The 11,088-nt window shown below is 43.6% G+C and overlaps 1 protein-coding gene across 1 annotated transcript; it reads right to left on the minus strand.

Annotated features, from left to right (window-relative positions):
* Positions 1-1,162: 1,162 nt before the first annotated feature.
* LOC109881243 (Golgi reassembly-stacking protein 1) lies at positions 1,163-9,810 on the minus strand. Its single transcript, XM_031809918.1, has 9 exons — positions 9,587-9,810; positions 8,407-8,487; positions 6,912-7,115; positions 6,636-6,722; positions 6,362-6,492; positions 5,935-6,043; positions 5,471-5,606; positions 4,248-4,397; positions 1,163-3,997 (listed from the first exon to the last, which is right to left on the minus strand). The coding sequence occupies exons 1-9, from the start codon at positions 9,647-9,649 to the stop codon at positions 3,507-3,509; spliced, it is 1,452 nt and encodes a 483-aa protein (XP_031665778.1). The 5' UTR covers positions 9,650-9,810; the 3' UTR covers positions 1,163-3,506.
* Positions 9,811-11,088: the final 1,278 nt, after the last annotated feature.

Here is an 11,088-nt window from a genome sequence, read left to right on the forward strand (position 1 = left end):
TGTTATCTTCTGAATAAACTCTTAAAGTCCTAGTAATATTTTACGTCAATATTAATCGTCACCTTAATTTCAGTCTCATCTGAAAGTTGTAAAATCTTCACGAACCCTGGCTAACAAGTTGAATCGGCATAATTGGGTTAATTATTTATTAAATACCTAACTAATCACACAATTACATATACGCAGAATGAATCATACCTTGATTACAAATGTCATAAAGGAAAACGTCCCTTGCGGAGGGAACAGATATGACAGCTTGTTACACAAAGAAAAGGGGGTTGGGTGAAAGAGCGGGAAGACTGAAGAACAAAGGGAGAAGCGATGTCCTTATCGGGCCGTAGGCAGCTACTCTATCGTAAATACAGAATCTTATGCATTCTAATTTACCGCCCATTTGGAAAAGGAAAATGCAATAAATATTTACTGAGCTGCGCTTCAATAGGTTGGTGGTAGATTGATGGCCGTGTTGCCCAACAGTCTGTTGTCTTTTGAAGAGTGTCTCTGGTGGTGAACGGGAAACGTTGTAGTGTCATCATTGTGTGGTAGACGGGATACTCTGTCTGTCCTCTCCTAGCCCACGTTTACAGCGGCCGCTGCTAACTCAACGGCTAGGAGGTATCACTTCTGTAGTGAATAAGTATTCAAAGTTCATGCCAATCGCAACCAAAGCTCACGCTGAGGTTGGCTTCGTTCTGTAGTTATCTGAACCCTTGAGATCGGATTGTCATCCTAATGTCCCCGGAACAGGAAGTTCTATTGTCGTCAAGGCTTTCTATAGGAAGGGAGAGGAGGGCGTGTTTCATTGGTTAAAACCAATGTCTCTTCACGTGGGCGGGCCACTGAGTCAAGCCTAATTCACTCATGAAAACCCAATTCTCACATTTCATATTCAAACATTTAAATTGCACAACTATAATGTGTAGACTTTCCACTGTACAGTTTGTCATCCTATCATTGAGAATGTCTCAGATGACAACCGAAGTATTTATGACTGTCATAAACCTACCCCCGTCCAGCGTCATGACACAATGCTTAAAAGTTGAGAAAAACAAAAAGGCAAAAATAAAATTGTGACCATTTTTATTTTTTTGTTCCAGTGACTAGAAGAGACTCCATTTTTGCATCAGAAGCTTTACAGAGAATATTAATCAAATTTTCACAAGTAGAATTTCATTTGCACTCATTAACAATAAACTCTCCATCCATTGATAAAATATTTCCCCTCCCCTCATTTCTCACAACTAGGTGCCTAGCCTAAATCAAAAAAGAAGACCAAAATAACCTTCTCTTACAGAAAAGCATTTGCTCAAAACATTTATATTAAACTAACAGTAGTGTCACGATTTAAATCAGAAGCTACTGCACAGGGTTGTGGTCAAGTCAATTCAGAAAGAATTTAAGAGAATTGGACATTTCAGTGTACTTCCTGAACTGACTAATTTAAATGGAATTTAAATGATCAACCCTGATACTGTATTGTCTGTGGTTCCAGCTTACAGATGACTTCCATGATGGCTACAGTATGTTGCCTACAGCGTAAAAAAAGAAAAAAAGAAAAGAAAACTACAAACATGGCTGACAATTGCATAGATAAAAAATGACACAGATAAGAGGTAACATGGAGGAATGAGACTTTCCCTACTGTATGTTTACAAAATAATGACCTTTCACCTAGGGTGTACAGAAACCCATAAGATGACACTTTAAAAAGAAATGCCCTGCAACAAAGGCTGGGATTCAATCCGATCATTCGGTAGATTTGAGATTTAGCACGCTTTACATTCAAAGGTAATTTACTATTGAGACAACATAAGCAGCGTTGGTGAATGCGGTCTCACAGGAACATTGACTTTATAAAGAAGGTGCATAGCCGACCAAACGCGATCGGATTGAATCTGGCCCGTACGCTACAGAAATCCAGAAAATATTATTGTCTAACGAATAAATGCACTGTAACTTATTGAAAACAGGTCTACCTCTTAAGTACAGATTCAACTTTCTTGAGTTTAAGAACTAAAACTACAACCTGATCCCACATTAAAAATGTCTCTCTTTTGTGAACACAGAACTAACAACAATTGCTATATTTTATGCATTAAAAACAACTACCGTTTAAAATATTTTAAAAACTTAATTTAAACATGGATTCCTATAACAGTAACCAAGGAAGACGTCACCTGTTCTCATCCTGTACAATGGATTAAAAGTGACCTAAATTAAAATAAAAATTCAGCCTTTTGTGTAGACTACTCCAACTCCTTTCTCCCTAGTTTGTCTTGGTAAGTCCTTCACATGGTTTCTAATCATTTTGTTTGCTGACGTGCGAAGGTTATTTACTAAAACTTTATTTAACTAGGCAAGTCAGTTAAGAACAAATTCTTATTTACAACGACGGCCTTTACAAGGTTCACCTTGAACCCTTCCAAATGATAAGAGCAAAAAAAAAAGCTGTGATTGATTGATTATATAAATGGTACTGTTCAGGTACTGAACCTGGGTCAAGTATGTATGTAAAAATGTCCCAAAAACATTTGAGATGCACTTAATTTAGCTTGAAGTTTGCACTTTTGAGACTATTCCATGGTACCTGGCAAAGTAACCTTAGAAGCCCAGGCTTCTCACGTTCGAGTCAACCAGACGGGATTTGGAAGGAGGGCCATGCAAGCCTACTGGCAAACTAAATCAAGCGCGGCTCAAGTATTTGAATGTATTAGACCCAGGCCTATGAGGTCCACTCGTATGTCAAGTGTATTTCAACAGGAATAGTCAAATTACAAGACAAAAATAAAAAAATAATTTTTTTAAAAAAAGAGTTGTTGTCGTCACAAATCAAATATTAAAAAAGGTGCAACTATGCTTTAAGTTCATACATCACTGGTTTGTCGTAGTGAATTCTATAAAGTAGTTCAACAATATATAATGAATGTATTTATCTGTGTGTGTGTGTAATTATCTTTGGATCTTTCACACGGCCATTCCATTAATTTATTTGTTTTTTTAAGAAATCCAAAACCATAATAAAAAATCTTTTTTTTTTACACGAAAACTACAAAATGTTCATAACATTGCAACCCTTACAGCTAATCGGAACATTAAGCTGAACTTGTAACATAGGATCCTACACCCAAAAATACAAGAGAGCTATTGTTATGCATTTCTACCATGATCTCTCTCGTGACCCATCCAACCAGTCATTCAATAAAAATTCAAACTGTACAACGTTCTCTTGGACCATAGACTGTACGCTCGCCATCACTCATATACCAGAGGCCTGTTCAGCACGTTCAGATAAAAACAGACATCCATTGTCATCATAGAAAAAAATGGGGAAGCGTGTCAGTTAAACTCATTACATTTCTATCTGGTTCTATTAGTGTTGCATCTCGATACATCACCCCAGGTCTTTTCACCAGTGTCCTGAACATTTCCCATGTTGTTGGACTGCTCAGTATCTCTGCTAGTGTTTCTTCAGGCAGTGACCAGACCCGGAAAGAAAACACACAAACCTACTCTTCCTCCACTTCCTGGTTGCTGACCTCGTGGTGGTGGTGGTGGTCATGGCAACACTCGTGGTCGTCATGGTGGTGTTCCGCCGCGGCGGTTTCAGACTGCTCCACAGAGAGTTGCTCCAGTGAGCTGATGACGTCAGGCTCTACCATTGGCTCTGGTGGTGTTCCATCCAATGTGACGTCGTCCTGAGTGAGTGAGTCCCCCACCAAGATGTCACATACCTGGGGCTGGGGCAGGAGGTCCAGGGGAGGGGAGGGGGAGAAAGAGGTGATGTCTGGGTCCGGGAGAGAAGCTTCAGCATCAACGAGAGGGGCGAGGGACTCAACGACAGGAGGGGCGAATGGAGCCTCCACAACTGTGTCGGGGGATCCAGCGTATTCGGACGCTTGGTCTTGTGATTCGGTGGGCATGATAAGGGACTCAGGATGTTCAGTCTCCATCCAGTTCTCTGGTGGCGTCTCAGGAAGCTCACTGTCACCCAGCTCTTCTGTACAAACAGAGAAGAGAGACACAGTCAACGTCGGGACTACGGAGATTCATTGTTGGACAAATTGGTTGCAGCGGTATAAAATAAATAGTGTTTGACAGATAAGGGTCCACCGTTTCACATTGTGATAATAAATATCAACAACAGTTTGCTTGTCTTGTTATGACACGGCAACCAATTGAAAATACAAACACTACCAAAACAACAGCTCGTTTCCCTTTCAATAAGCTCCAAGTTATAGTTAACTTACCGATGCCGGAGATGTCGTTGCTGTCCTTTTCCTCGTGCACGGCCAGAGAGGTGCCGGTCATGTCGATGGACGAGACGGACAGGTCCAGTCGATCAGCCATGTCTTCTGAAGGGTCAGGGGCCATCATAGCCACCTCAGACTCAGAGAAGCCTGGAGGAACACAGAGTCACAGATTCAGAACCTAAAAAAAGGTTCACTTCCTTATCAGGTAAAAAGACAAAGCATTGGCAGAGCACAGAGGTAGTTCAAGATAAAATAAAAACAGACAACGACAAAGAGACTGCATCAATATAACAGTTTCACAGATTCAGAACCTAACCTCAGACACCCAGAGGAACACAGAAAGACAGATGTGTTAACTGAACGGCCAAACAAAAACACCACAAGAGGGTCATGGAAGATGAACAGTAAAGACAGACATAGTAATCAGTCTTGGTTTCTGGTTTCTGTGTATAATTGCGTTGTGTGGACCAAAGGACGAGTAGCTATTGCCCCCCCCCCCAAAAAAATAGACAAACCTTTTAATGAACTATTTCATTTATGGCTTTATGCGTGTTGGCTGAATGTGTTTTATAATGATCTAAGGTGCGTTTGTATATTCACTCTGGAGTGCCAGAGTGCGCCCTGGGCGTTCGTCAGATTGTCTGTTCGTAAATTCAGAGTGTTTCGCCCTCTTAGCTTTCAGAGCACACAATGGATGCTCTGGCAGAGGAGGAGGGTTGATCCGAGCATTCAGTCAACCCACCTGGATCCATGATTCCCTGTAACCAACCAATCAGTCAACCCACCTGGATCCATGATTCCCTGTAACCAACCAATCAGTCAACCCACCTGGATCCATGATTCCCTGTAACCAACCAATCAGTCAATCCACCTGGATCCATGACTTCCCTGTAACCAACCAGTCAGTCAACCCACCTGGATCCATGACTTCCCTGTAACCAACCAGTCAGTCAACCCACCTGGATCCATGATTCCCTGTAACCAACCAGTCAGTCAACCCACCTGGATCCATGATTCCCTGTAACCAACCAATCAGTCAACCGACCTGGATCCATGACTTCCCTGTAACCAACCAATCAGTCAACCTACCTGGATCCATTACTTCCCTGTAACCAACCAATCAGTCAACCCACCTGGATCCATGACTTCCCAGTAACCAGCCAATCAGGCAACCCACCTGGATCCATGATTCCCTGTAACCAACCAATCAGTCAACTCACCTGGATCCATGATTCCCTGTATGGGTAGAGATGGAGGACTGTCCTCTTTCTGCAGAGTGATCTGTTCCAGTCTGTTATCTTGGTCTGTCATCTCTGTTCCCTGTCCCAGGCCGGACTGACCCACCATCAGAGACGCCTGTGGATCACACAGCCCACAACAGTCGATTCATTTATTTCACAGGGACAATGCACATCAATGAACATTTCTGGAAATTTGCTTGGGGGGGGTGGAGGGACAACATGTCATCTGTAGTTCCAAGTTTAATACTGCCGATCTGTATAATGCATTATGATGTCATAAGCATGTATGATAGCCTTGTAATGGGGGGGTAACGGTGAGCCTTGTCACTAGCAGGCCTGTAGATTCATGTGTCATTACTGTACAAGCGACGGGCATAGGGGCATTCCCTCTGTCTTATTCCCATACATGTCGTTGTAGTGAAACACAAGGAGCCCATCCACACCTCTTGGTGTCCATTGGCGTGTATCTCTGGCGTGGAGTCATCTTCAGGGAGAGAGGGAAACATGGATGGGATCCTGTGCAAGTAGCCGTATCCGATACCGCAACCCAAACTAAAAAAAACAAACAGATATCAGTTAGACTGCTGATGTTTCAGAGCCTTGGCATTTAGGCAGTACAGAATAACCTCAGAGAGAGAGAGAGCCCAGGTAAGACCTAGTGGCTCACTCACCTCCCCGGGTAAGGTCAAGATAAACCCCGGGTAAGGCTCAGCTCACTCACCTCCCCAGGTAAGGTCAAGGTAAACCCCAGGTAAGACCTAGTGGCTCACTCACCTCCCCGGGTAAGGTCAAGATAAACCCCGGGTAAGTCTCAGCTCACTCACCTCCCCGGGTAAGGTCAAGGTAAACCCCAGATAAGGCTCAGCTCACCTCCCCTCTCCTCCCCAGGCCCCGTTGGGTGTGACCACCACCTCTCTGCAGGCGTTTGTCTCTGTGTTGTAGATCAGCAGTTTCAGAGGTTTCCCCTCGTGGGCCTCGATCAGCGAGAAGAAGTCCTCCGACTGAGGACAGACACAGAGATCACAGTGCCAATGGTTTATTGCAATGGGTTATTTTCCCACTAAATTAAAAAAGGCAACGACCTAGTCAACGGAGATAACAACTTTGAAAAACTAAGAATGTGAATGATAATAATTACGCTTACATCCTGCAACACCTGGTCTGCTCCAACGATGAAGTCACTGTGGGCCTGAAGGCCGGCCAACGCAGCTGGTGAGTTCACATCCACATCCTACAGAAAATAACACACAGATTAGCATGATGTGAAACAACATGTAGGACCCCCCCCCCCCCCAGACAAGACAGACAACTGATCACACCACAGATAAAACAATGCCTAGTTGTTTGAAATTGTAGCCGTGTGTACGTTGATCTACTACTACCTAATCATAGCCTCATCGACAGCCAGGTGAGTCCTCACCAGTACATGCCAGACGTTCTCGTTGGCTCCTTGGTAGCTACAGAACCTGACAGACGCCCCCAGCAGGCCCTGTCCTCCCCACATGTTACTGGGCACCACCTCCACCTCCCTCAGCCTCATGGTCTTAGTGCTGTACACCTCCATGATCACTGCCTTCTCCACGTTAGCCTTCAGAAGGTCCTTCAGCATGTCATTCTCCTGGTTCTGGACACAAGTTAGTTTGTCAGTTGGAAATGTGCAATACATGGGTGGGGGTTGTGTGTGATAGATTAGATAGAGGAACTGAACAGAGTATCTAAGATGCATTTTATATTAATCAAAGGTCTATAGTAGAAATAAATAAGATGGTATCACAATGCTCTGACTAACTCACCAGTCTGTGGTCTCACAGAGAGAGACAGAGAGAGACAGAGAGAGAATGAATCTGACTACCTCACCAGTCTGTGGTCTCCCAGAGAGAGAGTGAGGATGAATCTGACTACCTCACCAGTCTGTGGTCTCCCAGAGAGAGAGAGAGAGAGGATGAATCTGACTAACTCACCAGTCTGTGGTCTCCCAGAGAGAGAGAGAGGATGAATCTGACTAACTCACCAGTCTGTGGTCTCCCAGAGAGAGAGAGAGAGAGAGAATGAATCTGACTAACTCACCAGTCTGTGGTCTCCCAGAGAGAGAGAGAGAGAGAGAGAGAGGATGAATCTGACTAACTCACCAGTCTGTGGTCTCCCAGAGAGAGAGAGAGAGAGAGAGAGGATGAATCTGACTAACTCACCAGTCTGTGGTCTCCCAGAGAGAGAGAGAGAGAGGATGAATCTGACTAACTCACCAGTCTGTGGTCTCCCAGAGAGAGAGAGAGAGAGGATGAATCTGACTAACTCACCAGTCTGTGGTCTCCCAGAGAGAGAGAGAGAGAGAGGATGAATCTGACTAACTCACCAGTCTGTGGTCTCCCAGAGAGAGAGAGAGAGAGAGAGAGAGGATGAATCTGACTAACTCACCAGTCTGTGTTCTCCCAGAGAGAGAGAGAGAGAGAGGATGAATCTGACTAACTCACCAGTCTGTGGTCTCCCAGAGAGAGAGAGAGAGAGAGAGAGAGGATGAATCTGACTAACTCACCAGTCTGTGGTCTCCCAGAGAGAGAGAGAGAGAGGATGAATCTGACTAACTCACCAGTCTGTGGTCTCCCAGAGAGAGAGAGAGAGAGAGAGGATGAATCTGACTAACTCACCAGTCTGTGGTCTCCCAGAGAGAGAGAGAGAGAAGATGAATCTGACTAACTCACCAGTCTGTGGTCTCCCAGAGAGAGAGAGAGAGAGAGAGAAGATGAATCTGACTAACTCACCAGTCTGTGGTCTCCCAGAGAGAGAGAGAGAGAGGATGAATCTGACTAACTCACCAGTCTGTGGTCTCCCAGAGAGAGAGAGAGAGAGGATGAATCTGACTAACTCACCAGTCTGTGGTCTCCCAGAGAGAGAGAGGATGAATCTGACTAACTCACCAGTCTGTGGTCTCCCAGAGAGAGGATGAAGTCAAAGAACGGCTCCAGCCCAGCTTTCTCTGCAGGGGAATTCTCCTGCACCTATCAGATCACCACGTGGACATGGGAAGCCAAACGCAACCATTTAATCCAATGCTTCTAGTTCCGACAGTTCAGCAATATCTAACAATTCCACAACAAGTACCGTTAACCAACAAATAGTAGATCATATAGTGGTTTAATTAAGATGTGTTGTGCAGTATTGTATGCATTCCAGCTATGCTGTTGTGCAACATGTGGCTCCTGCAGATAGCAGCAAGGGTGGGTATAATTGGTGGAACTTTCCAACAGGATACTGTTCCAGAAATTTCGTAAAGTAAAAGGATGCCAACAAACAACGAATAGAAAGTAGAATGATTAATTCACCTAGCTTATTAGTTGCCGAATAGGTATCAAATCATCAAATAGCTTATTCTTAATATTTGTCCATAGGTTACCAGAGTGAGGATATACATTTGGGGGGGGGGGGGGGGGGGATAAACGTGGTAACTAAATTGCCCGCTCCCTACCAGGTATCTTATTCTGCCGCTATACAACTTTGTATGCGTTATTTGTTGGCAACTGTGTTATTTATGGAACAGAATTTAGACCGTTTAATCACAATGTTCCTCTCAGGCGAATGCAATGGCACAACTAAAAACAGCCATCTAGTTAACGTTAGTTAGTTGAGTAAAGTCAACTTCATATGGAGTTGACTTTACTAAGTTACTATATAGTTAACTCGTGTAGCTATATACACATTTATAATATAAATGTATGCATGAAAAGGTGTCAACGTTAAAATGTTGTTGTTGTCATTTGGTTACCGCTAGGCCTAAGTATATCTACAGTAGCAACATCGACTTGGTTTAAGTTGTTACATTGGGTGCTCATTCACACAAAAGACAAAGCGTATATCGTATACAGACTATACACACAGTTATTATGATCGACTGTTTCAGCTCGTAAATCAATGTGAGGTCGTTGTGTTATCAGTGCGCCAAAAAGGGTAGCTAGTTAAGTGCCACCTCATCAGCTTTCGGTAGGCCTTATCCGGTTCCTACACCACTGTATGCCTTCTGTATATTACCGTCAATTCTCCTTGTCAAGAACTACACGCAGCGTCAGAAAAAAGTGCAATAAAATAAAGACTCATTATTACCCCGTGGACGTGGTATCCATCTGTTCCTCCATCCGAAGCACCGGTGCTTTGTGATAAACCCATTATTATAGAAAGCACCTAATGCTATTTCACTGTAGCTGAAAGAGTTGACAGATTCCTCTAATGCTCCGTGGCCATCTTGTCATTGGCGATCTCCTATATCAGACCAGACTAGTCGCACACTGGTGACACCGAGCACCACGCAGTATGTAGAGCAACGATCCTGCCACCTGCTAGACCGGAGTATAACTCCCTTATACTTTACTGGAACAAAATTATAAATAAATCAAACAAATACCCTACCATCTAACACTACACGCACAAAAATTATAATATTAATAATAAAAACTAAAAAATATATCATACCCCGCTATTTAAATATATTTAGTCCTACAGGACATTTACTGATAGTTGTGGCTGCTTTGCGTGATGTATTGTTGTCTCTACCTTCTTGCCCTTTGTGCTGTTGTCTGTGACCAATAATGTTTATACCATGTTGTGCTGCTACCATATTGTGTTGTCATGTGTTGCTGCCATGTTGTGTTGTTGTCTTAGGTCTCTCTTTATGTAGAGTCTCTGTTGTTGTTATGTGTGTTTTGTCCTATTTTAATTTTGTTAATTTTTTTATCCCTGACCCGGTTCCCGCAGGAGGCCTTTTGTAAATAAGAATATGTTCTTAACTGACTTGTCTAGTTAAATAAAAGTTAAATAAATACAAAAAAATATAAAAAAATACTTCAGGTCAAACAGCCTGAAAGGATGGGACACCACCACTTAACACACCCTGTAACTCTTCAATGTTTATTAGTCACATACACATATTCACCACTGCAACAGTGACTCTTCTGACGTCAAGTCTCGCACACCCAAATACCTCTCTGCAGCTACAGTTGATAACCATTGCTCTAAATGCTAAAAATCCAATCTTTCTGAAACATATATCACTTGTTGGTTTATCCCTCTGTACTGGTACAGATCTACTACTCGCACCACTCCTCTCAGGATCCCTCCCTCTGTTCTGGTACAGATCTACTACTCACACCACTCCTCTCAGGATCCCTCCCTCTGTTCTGGTACAGATCTACTACTCACACCACTCCTCTCAGGATCCCTCCCTCTGTTCTGGTACAGATCTACTACTCACACCACTCCTCTCAGGATCCCTCCCTCTGTACTGGTACAGATCTACTACTCACACCACTCCTCTCAGGATCCCTCCCTCTGTTCTGGTACAGATCTACTACTCACACCACTCCTCTCAGGATCCCTCCCTCTGTACTGGTACAGATCTACTAGTCACACCACTCCTCTCAGGATCTCTGCCCCTTGATCCATCTTCCTCTACTTTCTTCACTGCCTCAACATATGACAACTTCTGCACTACTCTAATCCTGGGAACCTCAACCTGCATCTCTCGCATGGGACATTTCTGATCCCCAGCCCCATGGGCGGACCTACAATTAACACATACCGCTACTTTCCCCAATGCTACACATTCCTTT

This window comes from Oncorhynchus kisutch, linkage group LG30 (genome assembly GCF_002021735.2).
Source record: "Oncorhynchus kisutch isolate 150728-3 linkage group LG30, Okis_V2, whole genome shotgun sequence".
Lineage (NCBI taxonomy): Eukaryota > Metazoa > Chordata > Actinopteri > Salmoniformes > Salmonidae > Oncorhynchus > Oncorhynchus kisutch.

What these genes read in the sequence shown, in the direction of transcription:
- LOC109881243 (XM_031809918.1), bottom strand. Translation starts at nt 9,649, where the DNA reads ATGGGTTTATCACAAAGCACCGGTGCTTCGGATGGAGGAACAGATGGA. An exon ending in ATGGATACCACGTCCACGGG is followed by an intron (nt 8,488 to 9,586) that starts GTAATAATGAGT and finishes GTGATCTGATAG; the next exon opens with GTGCAGGAGAATTCCCCTGC. An exon ending in ACAGGGAATCATGGATCCAG is followed by an intron (nt 4,398 to 5,470) that starts GTGAGTTGACTG and finishes GTGTTCCTCCAG; the next exon opens with GCTTCTCTGAGTCTGAGGTG.